At 43.2% G+C, this 22388-nt stretch overlaps 1 protein-coding gene across 3 annotated transcripts in view; it reads left to right on the top strand.

The window, feature by feature from the left end:
- Window positions 1-22388, top strand: part of usp32 (ubiquitin specific peptidase 32) — a 38303-nt gene that overhangs the window by 4285 nt on the left and 11630 nt on the right. The window contains exons 2-19 of one of the 3 annotated variants that reach the window (XM_062472569.1): window positions 2793-2920; window positions 8513-8618; window positions 9038-9156; window positions 10226-10385; window positions 14507-14638; window positions 15029-15136; window positions 15504-15619; window positions 16132-16194; window positions 16447-16530; window positions 16686-16747; window positions 16848-16950; window positions 17364-17571; window positions 17784-17962; window positions 18637-18777; window positions 18871-18988; window positions 21346-21500; window positions 21860-21941; window positions 22128-22202. In XM_062472569.1, coding sequence (XP_062328553.1) covers window positions 2793-2920; window positions 8513-8618; window positions 9038-9156; window positions 10226-10385; window positions 14507-14638; window positions 15029-15136; window positions 15504-15619; window positions 16132-16194; window positions 16447-16530; window positions 16686-16747; window positions 16848-16950; window positions 17364-17571; window positions 17784-17962; window positions 18637-18777; window positions 18871-18988; window positions 21346-21500; window positions 21860-21941; window positions 22128-22202 — 2139 coding nt within the window. Of the gene's footprint in view, window positions 1-2792; window positions 2921-8512; window positions 8619-9037; window positions 9157-10225; window positions 10386-12317; window positions 12471-14506; window positions 14639-15028; window positions 15137-15503; window positions 15620-16131; window positions 16195-16446; window positions 16531-16685; window positions 16748-16847; window positions 16951-17363; window positions 17572-17783; window positions 17963-18636; window positions 18778-18870; window positions 19031-21345; window positions 21501-21859; window positions 21942-22127; window positions 22203-22388 lie in introns of those variants that run through there. The other 2 variants (XM_062472567.1, XM_062472570.1) reach the window with 2 other exon arrangements.

The raw sequence follows: 22388 nt of genomic DNA, 5'->3' as shown, positions 1-22388 counted from the left end.
TTTATTTGACGCACAATTAAACTGTATATACAAATATTTTAAGTGCTTCACTGAGCTGCCAAACTAAAACATTGCAAGCAAAATAAAACATTTTAAAATAAAAAGTGCTACTGTTTAAAAGTGCTTCCCTGAACTGAGACCTAACATTTCATGGCTCAAAGTCTTATAGCGGGTCCCCCCTTGCTGTCGCATGCCCTTCAGATGGCCAACACCTGTAATTTGGCTTTCTTGCCCTTTGGCCTTGGCTAAACCAGCTTGCCACACTCTCCCTAGCATCAACATCCTAGCTCCATGGGTTAGCTCCATGGCCCAGCTCCGTAACTCAGGGGTGGGCAATTAATTTTGACAAGGTGCCACATGAGAAACCTGAAATGTGTTGGAGGGCCGCATCAACGATAACTTGAACTTAATTCTGCTCACTATTCATTTTCCCCCATTGTAAAAAGCAGTAAAGTATATATTTTTATTAGCTGCTACTGGTTATCAGAAGAATAATGATATTCTGTAAATATTTATATAAATATTTTACATGTTGGTCAACTAGGAAAAGACTATCGAAGTAACAGTAAAAACGAAAATAATCATTACATCAGTGTTTCATTTTATTTGTAACTAGTTAATCTTCACCAACACTGAAAAGTTGTTTTGCAGTATGTTAAAGATACGCAATTGATCAACTTTATACAAAAAGCAATATTTTTTTGCAGTTCATTTTGTTATGTGAGAGGAATCCAGTGGGTTTGAACAAGTGCATCGAAATCTGGCTGAATGTCTGAGGTGGATATGCGAAGGACAGCTGACAGGTGATGATCCGAGTGTGCAATTTAACTAGCAAACCATCAAGCCCGCGCCCACTGAATAAGTCAAGTTCTTATTATGTCCGCGTTAGTTTTTTTGTTGAGTCCCTTAGTGCCGATTCAAATTGTAATCCTTCAACACAGCGACCTGTTCTCCAAAACTAAGAACACAGCTTTGACTTTGACCTCAGTAAACAGATACTTAGAAGTCCATGTCTTGTTAAAAACTCTACATTCTGTATCAACCTTTCGTTTTTCATTTGAGGGCTAACCACCTAACTCTCCTGTCGGTGAGGTTGCGCAAGCGCACATATGTAAATTGCCTGATCACTAGTGTTTCAGGAGTACATATTTACAACCGCTCAACACATTTATTTATTTTTAATTTTTGATTTACCTCACGCGGGCCGGATTGGAACAGCCTGTGGGCCGGTTGTGGCCCGCGGGCCGTACAATGCCCAGGTCTGCCATAACTGATTCTCTGGTGCTCAGGTCGTAATTTCAATCACACAGCACGGAGCAGTGTAGGCCTACAGGAATATCTGGACCACAGCCAATCACATGCAAAGACCCGCCCCATCTCTGTCTGATTAGTTTAGACCACGATATGATCCAACCATGAGTGCGAGTTCCGTCAAAGAAGAAACAAACGCTTCGTTCTTGGAGAGGCAGCGGATGCGAGGAGGTTAGGTGCACCGGTGCGACCTAGTAAAATTTTTTGTCGCACCCGTACAAATCATGGGTCGCACTCTAGAGCCCTGCATTATTTATATTGCTTACAATTACATTAGAAACCTTGTAGTATCCAATCTTGAAATGTTTTTGCATTGTTAGGCACTATATCATTAATCGATCGATTTCACCACTTCACAAGCGTTTACACTATTTGACGATGATACAGAATTTGAAACCAAGGATACTTTCACCACTTAGAAAAGGCTGGGTTCAGTTTCTAGTTGACCAGCACTGCCCTTTCCTTTGTAATGGACCTAAAGACTTTCGAAAGAGAAATGTGAAAGCAAGCAAGCTTATCTACATTTAGGCATTTTTTTTAATACCTCCTTTCCCCAGGATTGTATGGTCTAGTTCTGAGTGGTAAATGTTTATGGGAGAGAGAGATTGACTATCGGTCTATCCTACCATGTCGGAGCACTATGGTAAATGATTGGAAGGAGAGGTGGGTAGTGTGTGCACGAGTACCATTGATCCGTGCTCTTGAGTGGGGCAAATAAGTAGTTATGATTTTTCTTCCTAGGTTAGGTGGAGGTATGTTGCTAGGACTCTTGGTGCCTGTGTATAGCATATTTATAAGTGAGGTTGTAGGTGTATAATTCTGGACTTCTTAGCTGTTGGAACTCCAGTCACACACACACACTATTACATCCTGATATATGACACAGCCTTGACCCAGAGTAATAACTTGGGTTTAACCCAAGTTGAATTAGTATGAGAACGAAAGTGTTTGATGTAGACTACTGCGGCCGCTATCCTGTAAGGGGGGGACTTGGCAAATGTCTGCTGAAGGAGACTCTGTGCCATAGGGTAGGGACAGATTGAAGCAAAAAGCACTATGTGTGTGTAAGGGGGGGGGGGGAATCACAGTTCAATGACTTCTTGTGTGTGTGTAAGCTGGCAAGAGTACTAAGCACTGTGTGTGCGCACACTGAGTCCAGCGTCCTGCCTGCAGTCGTAAGTCACCTGCATAAACTGGAGCAGGGACAAGTTTGGAGGTGTGGATGACCTTTCTAGCAGCCCTGCAATGGTACCTCCCTCAACACAGGCCCGATAGTGGTGGATGTTACTGCCTACACTGGCCTCTCATCGACATCTCTTTATGTTCAGCCTCTAATTTGTCCCTCTCTGTCTTCCTCTTCTTTTTTCATACCCTTCTATTTTCTTCTTTCATCTTTTTATTATTCTCTCTCTCTCTCTCTCTCTCTCTCTCTCTCTCTCTTCCTCTCTCTTGTTCCCTCTTTCCCTTCCGTCTCTCTCAAGTTACTGATGTGGAACTCAAACGATTGAAGGATGCCTTCAAGAGGACCAGTGGCCTGTCCTGCTACATGACCCAGCAATGCTTCTACCGAGAAGTTCTTGGAGATGGGGTCCCACCTAAGGTTACAGAGGTAAGGTGTACCCACATTCACACACCCTCACCAACACTTTGAAGGCTCATACCAGTCTCCCCTTTATTAGCGCTCTCTCTCTCTCTCATATTTACATTTACATTTTAGTCATTTAGCAGACGCTCTTATCCAGAGCGACTTACAGTAAGTACAGGGACATTCCCCCGAGGCAAGTAGGGTGAAGTGACTTGCCCAAGGACACAACGTCATTTGGCACGGCTGGGAATCGAACTGGCAACCTTCAGATTACTAGCCCAACTCCCTCACCGCTCAGCCATCTGACTCTCATATGCACCCTTGTTCTACAGCTAGGAACCCCATTGCACTTTGAGTCTGTCTGACTTTGTCTGCTTGTCTGTCTTTCCGTTTTTGTTTGTGCATGTTGTTAGAACCTAGGGTCAAACAACAGGCAGTCATTCAGATCAAAAGTCGGATTATGAGTTTCCATCAATCAGAACTCCAAAACCTGATACGCCAGTGTCACGAATATTAATCTATCAAGCATTGCACAGTCAGTCGGTGAACAAGTTTAAGAAAGCTTTATTGCTTGCGGCCGGCCCACAAGGAGACAAAAACATCACACGCCATTGTGCTACAAAGTTTGTCTGCTAGCATGTTGCGCTAGCTACCTATTTAAGCAGCCCCGCTCTTTACAGTCATTGGGTAAGACAAAGGCATGCAAATGTCCCATGGCTCTTCTTCATTGGCTCCTTGCATAGACCTGGCACGCGTGTGTGCGTGCGTGTTTACGTGTGTGCGTGTTTATGACATCAACCCTGATTTAAACACAACAACAGGATCTCCGGTCCTGGGGTCGTAAACTCCTTCACATAGGTGTCAACAAATGGTCACCAGACCTTGTGTCTCCACCTATAGTCCTTGTCACAAAGTATCTCCTTAAAACAACCAAACCAACCCCCTTCTTCTAAGTCCTCAGCTCCAAGATAAGGGTCCTGTATGTTTACCCAGAGTTCAGATTTGGGGTTAGGCCTCTCTTTGCACCCAAGGAATACTGAACACAGAATCATTCTTATACAGGATAAATGTGTTACATCTTCAATTTTTCCAACAGCCAGAGTACACAGAAGACTTAAGCACTACAATAGCACTGTGCAAGCTGTGGGATGAGTTAAACAGTATCGGCTAGAGGCTGGATTCTTGATCCACATCCAGCCAGACAATGTTAAGAAATAGAGCTTCTAATCCCGGCCTCGGATATCTGTGTTGCATGGTTTCTCTTCTTCACCAAAGTTTGTACATTACATTGATGTTTTATTTTGCTTTTATCCGAAGCAACATACAAATATGGAAAGTATAGCAGAAGATCACTATTCAGAAGTGCACAAGTTCTAACAGTATTTCCGTGATCATAGTCAAGGCATGGCCGGTATAACTAGTTATAGCACAAAGTTTGTCTTTGAATCTATTTTTGTTTTTTGTTTTGTTTTTTTCTGACTAGAGGTTTTGCTCACAAGCTACAGACAATATATGCCTTAATAAAGAACAACGCTTAAAAGTGTACTTGATTGATCTCAGCGATCATTTAAAGGCCCACAATACCAATACCAATTTCCACAAAATACACAACCTCCATCTGCTCAACTGCATAAACACTGTTAAAACCTTTTACTAATCCCTGCAGTCTCATTCTTCCTTTCTTCATCTTGTCTCTTTCTGTCCCTTAATGCCCTTCTCTGTCTGTAGGGGGGGTGGAATGGTGGCTTTGAGATAATGATTTCCCTCATTAGAACATCCGATATGGGGCCTTCTGTTTTAAAATGGGACTGGCTTTGTAAACAGCCTCAAAATCTTTTGAGCTGCACTAAAAATGCCTGTCTTGACGATCCTTCTTTAATGAAATGAGGAAGAGATGAGTATTCTCTCTGTTCGTTCTCTCTCCAAACCAAAGAATCCCCCTTTTTTACAATATAAGTGAGTTAAAAGTGAAAGTGAGAAGTCATTGAAAAGTACAGCTATTAGCATAGAATTCCCATGACTTGCAAGAGGAGTCATGATGGGGGTCATGTAACACGATTGTTCCTTGTGTTTGTCGAAGCTATATTTAGTGGTTTGATGTTCAGCATTTCTAGTTCCACATTCCCCTGCCCTTGCTTCCTGGTCTTGGTTCTGCCCAGTTATTCAAACAGACATTTTTTCTGTGGCCAACAATTGTGTTTAATGGGCTGCTCTAAATCATTTGTCACATTATTAGTGGTGTCCTATTGTGTTTTCTTGTTAGTCGTCAGTGAAGTAAGTTATCAGTGGCTAGACCTATCATAAAATCGTTGACCATAGGTTTGTGTTTGAATATTTGTTCTACTATCAGAGTCGTGATCAGTCGTGTGTTGTTGATCAGGCAACATTACTAGTTCAGTTCCTCATAACTATAAGTTAACTCTGCAATACTCACACAAGAAATATACAAACTCAACCCTAGGATAGCTAAAGAAAACTTGGGCACTATAATGCAATCCAGAACTATTAAAAAAATATTTAAATTATAAAGGCTGCAGTTGTCTGTGGGGTGATGCTAACTCAAGTTCAAGCGAGGTTTATGAAATGAAGGGGAACTGCACAGGGTGGAAGTGGCAAACTTTCCATTTACATCAATCAAATTTAATTAATGGGCCCTGACTGAACTAGATTTTATAGGCAAACAACATTACTAGTTCTTCATATTTTTATAACAAGACTGTGGGCAACTTAATTGCAAACAGCAGTTTCCCAGGAGTCTAGAGAGCGTTAAGACGTTCAGGTATTATTTTTTACTTTTAGCAGCATGGCAGCGAGTCAAATTCACTCAGTGAAATTGAAAGTGCCACTCAAACACATATAATGCTGTTAAATTCTATGGGCCATCAGCCATTCCTCTCAGCTCTGGCAGGTTTATTTTTAGATGCTCCTTTCTTCAATAAAGAATGGGATTTTGGAGAGAAACATACATGCACACAGACTGTGTGTAGCCTAAGCTAATGTATATTTGTATGTTTCATTGTGGTGGAACTGAGAGAGATATATTCCTTTTGATGTTGATTTGGATGTGTGAGAGAGAAGGAGCTCCATGTGCTGTGCTTGTCAGATCAGAAGAATAGTCAGAATTTCTAGAAGTAGGTTTGTACGTGGTGGGAAGTGTGTGTGTGTGTGTGTGTTTGAGCTCTGCTTCTATGTGCAATGTGTGGGTGCATTGAGTGTGTTGGTTTATCTTGAGGTACTAGGCATAGGGTTGTGCATAGTGAATAATTCTTAAAGATGCTGTAAAGCAGAACTTTTTTTTTTTTTAAACCAAGTATGTTAAATTAGATTTTGAAATCGTGAGAAAATCAGCAGTCTTCTCTGCTTGAGACTGCGGGAGCATGTCGCCTGAAGGAGCTGAAGCTCCGCCCCCTCAAATTGATTGAATTTAGCAACAACAGCAACAACTAACTCACTCAAGTTTTCGCGCTTTGCACATGCTTTCAGGAACTCATTTCACAATCATAAAATGTACTGAGAAGCAAATCATGGAATTTGCTTTACAGCATTTAAACTAAAGGGTATCGACTTCAGTAGAAAGCTTTCCATTGAATACATTTGACAGAGATCTTATTGAACACCCAAACACACACTTTGACATGTCTACGCTGCGATTCACTGGGGTAACTTACCAAAGCATAGACATGCAAAGCATTTTACAGTGTCAACCTGTATTGCATTTACCTTGCATCAGAACTCCATGCCTACCAATCATTATAGAAGATCCAGAGCACACACACACTCACATACATAACCACAGAGGGTATGATACCGGACCTAGACTGTCCATCATAAGACTTTGACAGCTATGAGGAGCCCTCTCCACCCCTGGGACCACACCATACCGCACCATAATAATGATTAGTGATTAGTGGGACCTATGGGCCAGGCTGGTGAACAGGTGCACACATGCAGGATGGACATAGAGGGAGTGTTGCTTAACTATTCATCAGTGCAGGTAGGCAAGTGCAAAGCAACCTCACGGGACATCTATACAACCTCCCACAGACCTGTTATGGACTGTTGGAGTCCTTAAGGTTCAAGCTCATGGGAACTGATGGTCAACCTTTTGATCAAAATGACAGCCTGTTGTTTAGTCCATTGATTATTTAAACTAGGCTTGGCTGTCCTGCATGTCTACTGCAAAAGCAGTTTGTCTCTAAACAGTGAATGGTTCCATACATATTGCATGAATTTGCCTCATGTCAAGCGCGGGAGTGACCTCATCCAAATAGCAATCAATTTATTACCAGTTTGCTCTTTGTAAAGTAGCAGTGTCCCCTAAATAAGTGGGACAAGCTATATTAAAAATGACACATTTCAGCAGTCTGTATTATTTTTTTGTTTGTTGTTTTTTTGTATTTTTTTGCTGAGCCATTTCCAGAACTAATGTATTTTGAAAGCTCTGGCTGTCAAGTTCAGGGGAAATGTGTCCCGCAGCGAAACGATTAAGCGGCTAGCATAACACTCTGACATCCTCCACTTCTCCTTCTGCCGCTCGCTCTTTTTACATTCCTGTGTCTGCCCGGCTCCTCTGACTTCCTCTCACATTTGCTTCTATTCATCCTGATCATCTGCTCTCTCCCTTCGTCTTGTGCTCCCCCCCGCCCCCCCCGAGTTTGTTTGTCTGTCAATATCTCAACATGCACATACTTTATGGACCATATTGACATTGTATGTCCTCACCTTGATTGAGGCGTGAAGGTGGAAGAATGTATTTATATATGATTTACAGCTTTAACTGATCCCAAAATAAACATTGTGTTTGTGTACATGCTCAACACACTCTAAGAGCGAACACATGCTCATCACATCAGTTTCTCAACTTCACACGCTAGCCTAGAGTGAAGCACACTGTCTAGCCCTGCAGTGGGTAGACGGATATCTTGTGGATTTAGCAAATACCAGATTTTCCAGTATTCTTAGTTACTGGAAAGGAGCATGCGTTGTTGGAAGGCCAGGAGGAAGGTCCTAACTGGAGCTTGGCAAATGTTGTCACACTGCTCCTCACTCAAGCTGTCATATCTCAGACAACTTCCATCCTTTTTCGCACGTCTCTTCTGTACTCTCCTCTTTGCTCCCTCTTTTGCCTGGCTTTTCTGCTCAAAGAGCGGAGAGGTGGGCCTTGTCTGGTAGCAGTGGAGTATAGCATGTCGACGAAGCACCACTCCGCACGACTTCCCCTAGCAATTGTGATCCAATGGATGTAGCCTCAATGGTGGAAATGTAGCTTGCTAGCACACTGCACCACCATGGTTGTAACCTCCATTTAGAACATGCTATGCTAAGAGAGCGTTCGTTCATTTTCTGGGTTAAATGCTTTTGACTGTAGAACTGCAAACAGTCTTACAAAGGGAATGCATTCAAAAGTTACGCAGTCCGTAAAAATATGCAGTAATGTGAACCAGATATATATATAGTTCCATCGGTTCTACGGTTATTAAATCCCATGAAATCCCATTTGTTGTCATTTCGATTGGTTGATCAAGTGAAGTGCCGACCAAACCATAACCATAATATACATACATGGAATCAAGAATTGAACCTTGTCTGTTGTCCGTCTCTGTCCTGTCCCTCCAGGTAATCTACAACTCTTTTGGAGGCACCTCCAAGGGTTTGCACTTTAACAACCTCATTGTGGGGCTGGTTCTGCTTACACGAGGACGAGATGAAGAGAAGGCCAAGTGTAAGTCTATACCCTCCCAATTTCTTTGCCTGCTATTCCCCCCCCCCCTTGATTTACACATATTTGCTTTAACGTGTCGATCAACTTGATTAAGTGTTTGAATTGAATGATTGACGTGAACTCACTGCTCTCAGCTCCAGTGAACCACTTATTCCGGAGCTGAACGGCCCTCAGTCTACCCTTATTGGTTTTACACAACCGCACAAACACTGACTGATCTCTAGTGACAATCTCTTCCACTCCTTCCTGTCCTCCCTCCATCTCCTCGTCTGAGTGATGGTTTGTGGTGCTGCAGTGGAGAGACAAGGCCATGACGAGAACAGACCTGCCTCTGTTACTGCCACTCAGTCTGCCTGCCTCTGATAAGACAGGCCCTGCCAGAATTAACTGTGTGTGTGTGTGTGTATTGATCCCCTCAGACCTCTTCAGCCTATTCGCCAGCGAGTCTGGCGGCTATGCGGCACGTGATGACATGGAGACCATGCTACGGGCCGTGGACGGGGAAGTCCCTCCCTCCCTCAGGAAGTGCTTCAGCGAGGTCAGCCCTGCCCCTCACAGAGCAGCCAGTCAGTCACCCATCAGACGCTCTGATGGACATTTGCTGTCCTATTAGATCCTCTGATCTACTCAGTCTAGACCTTAGCTGCACTGGGTCTGATGATTGGCTTTCAACAACCTTTATTTGGATATACTTACATACATTCACACACACTCACATACACACAAACCCTAAAAACACACACTCAAAGCCACAACCATACCTACACACACAAACACACAATTGAGTGTTTAATAGTTATTAACAATGTGGAGACAATAATCTATTTACCCTGAAACACCCCATGCCCCCCCCCCCCACACACACACACACAGACACACACAGACACACACTGATCTACAAAGGGAGAAAGAAAACTAGTTTTTCCTCCCTGTACAGAATAACAAAAACATACGTGTGTGGAGAGCTGCTGGGTCCTGGGTTGTCCCTTAACTGGATTAGCTGGAGCTTTTCAGCTTTTAAATAAGATATCTGCCTTCAGTGGAACACACACACACACACACACAGAGAAACACACCCTGCTCAGCTTAATGTTGCTCTGACACACTTGAAGTCATCCCCTTTGTGTCACATTTGGCACTAATCTTTTGGGGCCTTTCCCTTGTTTTTTTTCTTTTTGAAAGTAAATCAGATAGTAACGAAATGAATAGGTAAGTCATAATTTGCATAAGGGGAGTGGATGATTATGTAAATACAACATCAGTTTCTTTTTAAACAAAAATAGTGTGCATTTTAAAGTGGGTTGAAAACAGTTAGTCCTGGGGTAATTAAGACTACGCTGTGAAATTTTGTTTGATATCTTGTCAATCTATTATTTCATGTGCCTTTGCCAATGCACTGATTGTCAAGTACAAGCAATGGGAATGTAGACAAATGCATTTTTCAATATATTCCCATCTTAACTACCAGGCCCTCTCACATTGAATGCACAACACACTATTAACACCCAGTTACCATCCCTGACTACCCAGCGTTATGATCTCCTTTTTACCCTTTCCCGCTTATTGATGTGCTCATATTAAATGGCTTGTTGTGGTTGTTTTGACAGGGAGAGAAGGTGAACTATGAGCGTTTCAGGAATTGGCTTCTACAGAACAAAGAGGCCTTCACCTTCTCCCGTTGGCTGCTCTCCGGGGGCGTGTGTGTCACCCTCACGGATGACAGCGACACGCCCACCTTCTACCAGACCCTTGCCGGGGTCACACACTGTGAGTGGCTGTGCCTACGTACCAAGTCTATCACTATACATGCTTGTATGAAATGTACTTTTGATATCAATGCAGATTGAAGTGTGCAGGTTAAAAAGTGTGTTTGACCACCTGGTCTATCTGACTGATTTGACTGTGGATTTGTACATGTTAACCATTTGTGTCTAAACGAAGAGGTATAGTTATTCAGTTCAGTCACCAATTCCAAAGGACATTTCAGGCAACTCAGTATGCACAGTTACAGAATGAGTCAAACAGAGGGACAGTAATACACAGTAGAGTAATAGTTATTTGTGTGCATGAGACTTTAGCCTTAGATTTTCTCACTAAATACTAAATGGGAGGCTCACGGTAATCTGGGTTTGAATTCACACACTATGCCTATCATAAAAAATAATAAAGGCATAAATGCCATTCAAAATATATCTAAGAAAAAATACATTATTATAAAAATAGAAAATGGGTTTTAATAATTAACAAACCTAAATAAATACTCCTCTACCCTTTCGGGTTTTAGGGAAATCTGTTTCCTCCTTCCCCTTCTGTCCATCAATAAAGCCACATCTCTTGTCTTTGTGACATGAAGCAGTTAATTGCATCCTGCTCTTCCATCTCTCCTCTCCTCCCTTATTCTCTTCGTTTGCCCTCCTCTCCTCCTTACTGCACAGTAGTGCAGATGTCTGCAAAAGTGAGACATCACCATCATCATCACAACCTGTGTTAAAGTCTGGCAAAAATCTATTTTTTTCCCCTCTGAGTGTCAGGGCAGACACTGAGATAATTACGAGTAACTGGCTTCACTTATCGCTTTGGCACACTCTTTCTTTTTTTTACTCTGGTGAGGCCTCACTCTTTCTCTTGCATTTTAATCTCTCTCCCCCTTTCTTTTTCTTTCCCACTTCTTTACACTGCCCTCCCTTGTCATAGGATATTTTACGTCACTCAGTCTGACCTCCCCAGCCCTCCAGAGTTTTCCTCTCCTTACCCCTTGAAGGGTAGAGGGGTTGCCACAGCTCCGTAGCTGTCGTCCTAGCCACCAATCCTTTAACACGACAGAGTGAGGAGCACAGCCGATCACTCTCATCCCTCACTTTGGTTTACCTTGAGGTTGTTTAGTTGCTGGCTGATTGTGAGAATGATCTTAATGTGACACTCTCTCTCTGTCTCGTACTGATTCACTTGTTACAGTCCAGTTCCAGACTCAAGGGGCAGGCTATCAGTTCAAAGTAAAAAATACTGGTGTTACACTGTTGTGAATAATTGTTTTGACTATAAATTACAGAGGAGTGGATGATGAAGGAGTCATTGGGATGGTTACTTTCCATCAACTCTTCTATAGAGGATTTATACATAATGGGAGGAGATGCTCTCAATGGAAACAAAGCTACTTGTCACAGCTACATGTGGTTTTAGCTGTGTTTAGCACCTACCTTGCCCTTGATTAAAAGTCACCATATCACCATGAGTCACCCCCCCCCACACACACACACACACACACACTCAGTGACATGACAGGATATGTCAAAAAGTGTTCCTTGGTTAGGAAAATAACCACAGTAAATTTAGCCAAGCTTTGTTTTGTCAGTTGAGGACAGAGAGCTGGAAAGATCTTAGCTGTTGCCTGTCCCAAGACCAATCAGGGAGAGGACCTGGAGACTGCGTGTAATCTGCTGCTTGCTCCTGGATTATCCTCTCAGCTCTGCAAGCAGTGTGTGTGAGAGAGAGAGATGTGAGCTCTGTTCATCTCTTCCTAGGACATAGTCTTGACTCCTGTTTAAGACACGCATGAATTATTTTAACACTACAAACATGGCTAACTAACCAGCAAACCTTCGGGATAACATTGGAGTATAATCTGAGTGCAACTGGGGAAAAAACTGAATTACCAAAGGAAGAAATGAGAATTACCACTGGCAAGGGGGACGGCATGAGTTAGTTGATGTTTAACAGTTAACATAAGCGATTTTCCTGCGTGTGTGTGGAGTGTGTCTGGTGCACACCAGTTTTGGCGTCGCATCCCCTGGCACATGCGGTAGAATATGGTATGGTACCTCTGCTGCCACTCTGACAGAGTCGCTCCTCTAGGTGGGTACCAGGCAGCGGACACACACACACCTGTGGACCGTTTCTGTCTTGCATTCCACAGTGTGAAATCTTTTCAATTAACAGAATGCTGTGTGTTAGTTATCGTATCCTCTCCAGCTCTAGTGTTAGTAGTTGCAGTTCCAAGTGAAAGTGTTGAGTGGTAGTTCAAATAAAATAATGTCTTCTAGTTTTGAGGTCTTTCATGAACTCGTTTGGCCTTCCATTGCCCATCATCTATTTGTTACATTTCTTGATTATTATTCACTGCTATACCCCGTCTTTATCATCTGTAGTTGTTTAAAGTTTATTCTGCAGTGCGCAGTTCAAAGCAATGCTTGTTGCTACCAGACCAGATATCACCTATCTAGGGCTCTTTGGCTTGTGTTCTAAAAAGCTGTTTGACAAGGCAGTGGAACCAATTTTCATTGTCTTTATTTTGGATTACATTTATTTAAAATTATGTTTTAGCCCTTGTCTCTTCCAAGCACAAATGTCATGCTGGGCATTGAAAAACAACCTAGACACCAAGATCCAGATGAAATAGACAGGTAGCTGTTTAGCCTAGCGTGCTAAGCTAAGGTGTTAAATAGTGAATCACAACTCTTGGCTAGATGAAAGATGGCTGAGACGATCCATACTGCAGGTAATGAGTTTTATAGATTAGCGGTCAGAGGCTAGCGCTGCAGCCATGAGTAATAGCCAACCAAATGAGCAAGTATTCACCCCCCCTCCCTCCGAAATAGTCAGCTAGCTACAAGCGCTAATCACCGTTAGCCCATCCTGCACTCAATAAGCATAACTATCATTCACGTTTGGCATTTGGGTTTGATACACACTCCCATTTGTATTGCCGTAGAGTTGGTTTAAGACCAAGGGGACTATCGATTTAGGTTGTTATATGGATATTGCTGAGCCAAAAGTGCCTGTATTTTGTTTTGTTGGATTCTGCTTTTTCATGTTCACTTTTAAGCGGGAATGTAGTCAACCGTCCTATCCCACATAAACACACGTACACGTTTTCCATGCTCTTAAGTAATGGATCTGCCTTTTATCATTTCCGCCATTCCATCTTCCTGCATCCTTCTAGAACTAACATTTTATATCATTGATTACCTGCAGTGGTCTGCAAGTTCTTCTTCAGACTCTTATTTCATCCTCTTAGCTAATTCTATTTGTTATAGCTATCATCCTAACATTTCAGAGCATCTCTGCCATGGGAGAATTCCGGAGGTCAGGAATGACTTGTATCCTCTGTCTGTTTTTAAATTGATCTCAGAGGTCAAGCTTGCTCAAGAGTTTGAGGGGGAAAAGATCCAGGACCTGGAATAAGGGAAAGCCTCTCTCGGTCCACAGACCCAATCTTCTATCACTGCTAGCTTACCCGCTACATAGCCCCGCAGTTGTCTTTGGGTCTTTTTACTGGTACCGTTGATTAGATGGCAAACTATCTAAACAAGACAGAAACTTTAAAGCAGCCGGAAAACCAGCTCCTGTTCTTTGCCCTAAGAGGACAGTTTTTTTATTTGTCTGCAGAAAATATACGTGTTTAGACACATGTCATACAGAATGACTGTTTGGGATAGCAGAGTTTGCCGGCGTCTAAATCCTATTAGCCTAAGCTGCGAATTAGCGTGATGAGCGGGTGTGTGCTCTGTTGACCCAGGATCTTTGGGCCTGGCAGGGCCCTGGGAGCTATATTAGGGAGCACCTCGGAAACACTTTTTAGGTTGAGTCATGGTCTCCTGTTAAATGGAGCTTTCAGGCCAATTACATAACTGTCTAAAGGGTAGGTCATGGAATCCAGAATAGAAAACATGTTGTGAACGTAGTTCGTTGTTGTTAAGAATCAGCATATGGAGCAATTTTAGGCTACATAAAACGAAATTAAATTCTTTTTTTTTCTTTTCCATAAGAAAATGTCTCACAGTCATGACTCATGACCTAATTTTAGAGATCAGGTTGTCATTTGATTAACACCCTCCTCCATTTAAAGTATTCTTATATATCTTTCCTGTTTCTTGTCCTCCATCCTGCAGTAGAAGAATCAGATATCATTGACTTGGAGAAGCGCTACTGGCTGTTGAAAGCTCAATCCAGAACAGGCCGCTTTGACTTGGAAACCTTCGTCCCTCTGGTCTCACCTCCTATCCACACATCGCTTAGTGAAGGTAATACAATATTATGACAATAGACATTGGGACATTTTATCTAATTCCCGTTATCAGATAGCCACCCATAAAACGTTCAAAACAGTGATGTACACATCCTTACAGGAACATATAGAGTAAGCAATCGTGCATTTCTTCTACTTGCATTACTTAGATGGTGACTTATGTAAGCACAACCTTTTAGAATTATATTAGATACTAGCTTGAGTACAAATTAATGAAGGCCATCTTATTAAGAATCGACAACTTTTCTCAGATCATTTCTCTTTACTAATCTCTTACACACACACATTTAGTCATTTACATTTAGTCATTTAGCAGACACACACACAGACAGTCTGTCTCAAAGACCCACGCAGCTTGTAAAGGTGTATTGATCTCATTCTGCAGGCTTGTTCCATGCCTTTGATGAGAATCGGGACAATCACATCGACTTCAAGGAGATCTCCTGTGGTCTGTCTGCATGTTGCCGGGGCCCTGAGGCAGAAAGACAAAAGTGTAAGCAGTGTCATCCATTCTAATTAATAGAAATAAATTGTATCCGAAGGGTTCTACTGATTGTCAAAGTTTCTCTTTAACCATCAAAACAACGCTGTTTTATTTCCCTTCTGCTCTTGTCTTTTGAGTGGGCCAACTAACACCCCTACCTTGGAAATACAATTTCACACTCAGAATTGATGAAACATTGCAACTTAAGACTTTATAGACTTGATTGTCTAAACCATGTACTGCAGGAACCTGCAGATAAATGCACATTAGAAGCAGAATGTATTTTGGGAAGCACACACCTCATTGTGGGATGATTCCATGTAGCTTGGGACATTTGTATTTTTTGTAGCAAATCTTGTATTTTTTGCCCTCACAGTTTGTTTTAAAGTATTTGATGTGGACCGGGATGGAGTTCTTTCTCAAGATGAACTCCATGAAATGGTTGTGGCACTCCTGGAAGTGTGGAAGGACAATCGCACAGACACACTAACTGTAAGCTCTTGAGTTAGATGCTAGGATTACTTTTTTATTACTTATTTTGTATTATTACTTAAATATGTAATACCTGTATAATCTATTACAAATCATTTTCCACATTGATTTGTCTTCAGTCTTTTGTCAACAATCAGTCAGTTGTCTTTCAAGTTTGATATTCCCACATATTCGTATTTGATCCTTTGTAGGGATCCTAACTCCAGTGGGAGTAATGACCTTTACCTGCATGACGGTCATTGTTGGATTGTTGTTTCAGATTTCCTGACCTTCCTGAATTACCTCTCAACCTAATTTAGCATTAGTCACATAATAAGTCTAAGGAATAGAATGATGGCCCCTTAATAGATACTCCCTACATTTTTATAGAGTTGGTTTAAACTGATCAGAATGACAAATTCATAGTATTTCTGCTGTGCACACTGTAACAAAGATGCAAAGTAACAAGTGGTTTAAGCTATGGCTTTGCTGAGTCTCCATTGCAGCTGTATATTATGTTCTCATCATTTCAGGAGTTGCATATGAACGTGTGGGATATTGTGGAGGGCATTCTGAAGACGCATGATACAACCAAGGTGATGGGAATCTTCTCGTAGATCTACTGTGTATTTTCATGTTTGGTTAACACGTATAGTAATCATAAAGGCACATCTGGAATCAATATACCAATGATGATAGTGTTAATGAACTAAGGGGGGGGGGGGGGGGGGGAGTATCAATTTGTGACAGACGGTTGAATGTGTTGTTTTAGTCCCAAACCACAATATATGAAGAGAACTGAATGTGAGTGACAACAAAAATACTTTATTTGTATCTGACTCCCACAGATGGGTCATTTGACCCTGGAGGACTACCAGATATGGAGTGTGAAGAGCGCTCTCGCCAATGAGTTCCTTAACCTGCTCTTCCAGGTCAGAGGACACACACACACCCACATACATACTCTTCTAACTTTTTCTGAGGGATGACTGCATGTTTGTGTGTTAGTACCCTAGTGTGTGTGTGTTAGTTGCGGTGTTAAAAGGTGGTCACAATGTTTCCCTTCGCTGCTCTTTCTTCTCTGCAGGTATGCCACATAGTCTTGGGACTGAGACCCGCCACCCCGGAAGAGGAGGGCCAAATCATTAGGTATGCATGCTTGTCTGTGGAGATTAAGAATGTGACCACCACCGTATAATGTCAGGTTTATGATCAGCATACTAAGCCAAGCACGCGTGTGTGTCTCCAGGGGGTGGCTGGAGAGGGAGAGCAGACATGGGCTCCAGCATGGCCAGAATTGGTTCCTCATCTCCATGCAATGGTGGCAGCTGTGGAAGGACTACGTCAAATATGTGAGTGGAGCCTTGTGCTCTCTGAATAGTCTTTCTCTGTGAAGTGCATGACACGCTTGTACTACACAGTGTAGACGTTTTCGGCTTTGGTTGCAATTCAAAAGTCCTTGGTGCATGTTGTTGGCAAGACTGCAGCTTTGACTATACGAAAAGCTTTGAATGTATTCAATGGTCTCAACAGAATGAATAGATACAAAGCTTCTGGGGTAATATACAAACTTCAAGAGTAGGAAGTGATGTCTGTGGTTGTGGGAGGTGGAGAGGTTTGTGCTTGGTCACGCTGTGTGTGTGTGTGTGTGCGTGTGTGCGTGTGTGCGTGCGTGCGTGACTTACTGCATTCGTAGTTCAAAATCCACCTCAGTTCTCATCTTTCTAGAACATGGGACTGAGGTTCTACTCTCTGTTCCATGCAGGAGCAGAAGGCCATAGTAGTGGAGCAGCCCTCCATCTTCAGCTCTCTGAGGAGCCCCCAGGCCACTGCCACCGTGGAGCCAGCCCCCCAGGAGCCAGGCGAAGGGGTCGGGGGGGCTCCTCGGGTCTACAGCCCCATCAGCCCCCCAGAGGAGAGGTCCCCTGATGCAATCTCCAGTGCTTCGGAGGCGACGGAGAACCCCAGCACTGGTGAGTAAGGGACCGCAGTGATAAGAGGGTTCGGAAACTTCACTGAATGCCAGCAGACATTTCCTGTGCACCAAAATGTTGGTTAGTGTTTGCGGAACCAAAGTCGCTCAGTGGCTAACACTGTAAAACGTGTTTTATAAGGCTTCATCTTTATCTTGGAGATAACAGATGAGGAAATTCATTTCGTCTTTCTCAATGGTGTCTCTTCCTAGTTTTAACTCCTCACGCTACTTCCTCGGCCACAGAGGGCTGTTTTGCCCGGCAACACCACGTGTCAGACAACAACAACCAGTGCTTCTCTGGCGCCAATGGCCACATCCCCTGTCTCCTGGCAGCTCAGAGACCCGGGGCTATCGACAACCAGTCTCTGGTCTCAACAGACCCCATGAAGGTAGTTTGCGTGCATGTGTGAGATGTATGAGACAACCAGCATTTGTTGCTATGTGAGTTTGCTACTTCTGTGTGCAAATACCATATAATGTAGTATGTGCCACCTTTTGCAGGTGTGTTTCGTTTAGAAATGGGAGTGTGGAAATGGTAGAACTTTGAGACTACCTATTTATTCCAGCCAGGCTGATTTTATACAAATTATTTATCTAATTAAACTATTCTCTGTATATTATTTAGCTTGGAAACCGACTGTGTACAGAAACACTCAACTGTAACTTAGAAACAGTTTGTTCAAGTAGTCCACATGACATTTATATTGAAAAGCTCAAATTCTATCTGAGCACTTCCACCCACTGCTCTGGCAAAGCTCTCAGTGCACAGATGGTGGCTGCCACTCCCCCACCGGTGTGTCCATTGTCTAATATCTCCAACACTGGCATGAGTGGGCTTGGCAGAGCACAGCATTGGGACACGCTCTCTATCTCTGTCATCAGTAATGTGAGACAGCTGTCAAGAGGGAGTGTTTGTGAGTGTGTGTGTGCGCACAAATAGATTTTTGTGTGTGTGGATTTGCAGTCCACCAAGCTTGTGTTTGGTTGGTTCCATGAACGTCCAGGGGCCATGTGTGTGCCCCTCTCACCACCCCTCTTGCCCCTCTCTCTCCCTCCCTTCCAGGCCCCCACATTGACCATGGAGGGTGGCAGACTGAAGCGGACACTACACCTGATGGCGGGCAGGGATTTCGAGACGGTACCAGAGCCTGTGTGGAGGGCGCTGTACCACTGGTACGGTGCCAACCTCAGCCTGCCACGACCGGTACGGACTGCCACCAGCTGGTCTTAACACATGGAAAACATTGTAAAAATTAATAAAATCAATAAATGAAGAATCGAGTCCCTCCTCCCCCAGGTGATCCAGCAGACCAAGACAGGCCGGGCTGAGCTGGAGCTCTTCCCCCGATACCTCCTCTTCCTCCGGCAGCAGCCGGCCTCGCGCACCCCCCAATCCAACATCTGGGTCAATATGGGTATGACCAGCCTGCGAATGTTCCCCCAGCACTTGCCCCGAGGTAACGTAAGCCTGCAGCAAGAGAGAGAGGCTAGCACAGCCAAAACTAAGCTAATGGAAAGCTCAAAGGCCCAGCTCAACCCCTCCCATCTCATTCTACCACAATAATGGACTGATTCACCCTTAATAATGTGGGGGATTGTCAGTGGAACTATACCAAAAAACATTCCAACACTCCTTTTCTGTTTTCACAGTCCTGATTCGTCACAACCGCTATAACCGAGTTCTGTATAACAAGTTGTGTGCATACGTCACACAACCTACTGGAATGATGTCGTAATGACTTAAGATTGTGATTGTTGACAACTGAGCTAACTCAGTCATTGGCCAAGAATAGTACAGCACCTCACCTAAACAGTGGCTCTGTTGTGTCTGGTTTGGGCATATGCCAGTGATTGGCATGTAAAGCTTATGTAGGCCTTTAGCTGCAGGTGCCAAGTAAGGTGGCACCTGATTTAGCATGGCGTAAACAGATCTATTTCTATTTTGTCACTTCTATGATTTGGGACAAGCAGGCAGCTGTACGTGACAAAAGAGCAATGCAGGACTATGTTGCTGTATGATGATCCGACTGGTAACGAGCTGAAAGCACAGTGTGGCTCTTAGTGCTGATCTAATCTGAGGCAGCTATTAGTCTGGCAGTATCAGATCCTCTACACACAGTAGACGTATGGTCCTGTGCCCAGTTTCAATACCCTCACAATGCACCATCATCCCTTCTTGAAATGAAAGATGCTATACAACTGGATAGGCTGAAGATGTAATTAAGCAACATTGGATCTGCACCTATATAATCCTAGGGCTCAGTGCTAACATTTGGCAAATCTTGTTTGGTAAACAAGATTTGGTAGTCAAGGTGCATTTAAGAATATTTGAGGGTAAATATGGTCCTCAACCAAAGGTGACCTAGTGTTTCCCCTACCATTATATTAAGGGGGCGCCCTGCCCCCTCCCCCCCCCCCCCCCCCAACGGCACCCCCCGCCCCCCATGGAAGGTCAAGTTAATAATAAAAAATAAAATAAAAAATTAGATTTTTTTAAATATATATATATATATATATAGCGCCCAATCACAAAATAAGTCATTTAAGGTTACCTTTCCTATAAAACAGGTCTATAGCTTGCTCTTTTATTAAACAAACTAAATGGCCTTATGTTATTTATCTTATTTACACGATGGCGTGTCATTTCTGTCTACATGGTCGCCCCCCCCCAAAGCTGTAAACCTAGGGGAAACACTGTGACCTGTACTTATTGTTTCGACACAAATGGAAACCCCCCAAAACAAACACTGCAACGGTATTAGAAAGCTGTGTTGACGGAAAAGAAGTATTGGATGTTTAGGGATTGATTTGTATGGCACCTAGCAGTCACAGTAAAATCACGTTAATAATCAATAACCCTAATAAAGAAATGTTTCCTTAATTGCTCTCTTTAACTAGACTAATATGAATTGATTTAGGATTGTATTGAATCAGTATCTGATTTCAATTCTGTCCACTAATGAGTTGATTGATCAATCATGTTGAATCACTTTGAATGGCCTTTCTTGCTGCTTCCTTACAACTAATCCTCAACGAGCAAATTGTGTTGTGTCGCTATCAATTCTGTTTGATTCTGTTAACTCCATGTGTGATAGGTGCTTGTATTTGGCACAGTATGGGTGTGTTTCGGTCTGCCTGTCTGTCTGTCTGTCAGTCTCTCGGTTCAGTGCTTGGTTTTGGGTGTGCATCGTGCTGTAATGTAAAGGTATTGTCTTACACTTTTGTATGACAGAATGTTGTGCACACCTGTTTTGCTAATGTAATGAACTGGTCAGGATAAATGGCATTAGTCGTACAGTTTCACAAAGCACTGATCCCCACCACGTGCTAGCAATGCTGTATACAGTGACCTCACAGGTCTTTCTCCCACCAACCAGAAACTGCTCCATAAGCCACATCCATTGTGCCCTGTGAGAGAACCGTACAGTAGATCTGGAATCAGACACCAGTCTCTCTCAGACACTAACAGACCCTTTTTAAGTGTAGTTGCAATCTGTCAACAACAACAAAAAAAAGCCACACTTAAGATTGCTTTCCAAAGTGAATCTATATGATGGATATAATCTTTCTTGGTTGGTAGATTAGGTGTTAGATTAACTGTGCTGTTACTGACTGTTGGATTTCATTAGTGATGTGTTTCTGTGTGTGTCTGATACAAGGCCTATGGCATGACGGTGTTGTGTACAATCCAGAACTGTCTAAATGAGTTTGAAGGCCTTTTGAGAATTGACCGTCCACTCAAGACCAGAACCCCTCTCCCTGCCCACATCAGGCAACGTCCCATCCCCCAGCGCTCCCCTGAAGCGGGTGCTGGCCTACACGGGATGCTTCAGCCGCATGGGCACCATCAAGGACATCCACCTGTACCTGTCCCAGAGGCTCCGCATCAAGGAGGAGGACATGAGGCTCTGGCTCTACAACAGTGAGGTAGGTCTGCCCCCACCTCTCTACCACACCTCTCTACCCCACCTCTCTACCCCACCTCTCTACCCCACCTCTCTACCACACCTCTCTACCACACCTCTCTACCCCACCTCTCTACCCCACCTCTCTACCACACCTCTCTACCACACCTCTCTACCCCACCTCTCTACCACACCTCTCTACCACACCTCTCTACCCCACCTCTCTACCCCACCTCTCTACCACACCTCTCTACCACACCTCTCTACCACACCTGATCAGGTGGAGCACAACTCGAGACCTGCTTCTGACTAGCGACATAAACCGCATGCTTGTAGCCTAACTTGCCTGCAACATGGTAAACCACAAATCCTCCCCCCTAGAACTACCTCACCCTTTTGGACGACGAAGACCACACCCTGGAGAGTCTGAAGATAAACGACGAGCAGCACTTGGTTATCGAGGGTACGTCACTAGAAAGGACTGTAGGTTGGCCAGAATTAATTACAACGTTATCCCACTTCATCTTTGTTGAGTCGGTGGAAATATTATGAAAATCAGCAGGCTTGTACAAAGAAAAAGAACAAAAAAATATATAATTGCAATTAATCACGAAAATCTCAAACTTTAGTTTTTCTTCTCTTTGTGCAGTCCGAAACAAAGACATGAGTTGGCCGGAGGAGATGTCCTTTATTGCAAACAGCAGTAAAATGGATAGACACAAAGGTATGGTATTGTCTCAATAAAATGTACCTTTACAAACGTTGTCTTGGATTAGCTCACAGAAATGTTGCACCCTTAAAGCCCCTGTTTTCTCCATTCTAAGTGGTTGAGTCAGTTGTTGGTGAGTGTTAGGCCACTGAAGTATAAAACAAGGATTGCGAGTTACTACAATAACACAATCTGACCTAG

This window comes from Osmerus eperlanus, chromosome 11 (genome assembly GCF_963692335.1).
Source record: "Osmerus eperlanus chromosome 11, fOsmEpe2.1, whole genome shotgun sequence".
NCBI classification, from domain to species: Eukaryota; Metazoa; Chordata; class Actinopteri; order Osmeriformes; family Osmeridae; genus Osmerus; species Osmerus eperlanus.
Note: the sequence above shows the minus strand (reverse complement) of the source record. Positions and strands in the feature narration are given on the sequence as shown.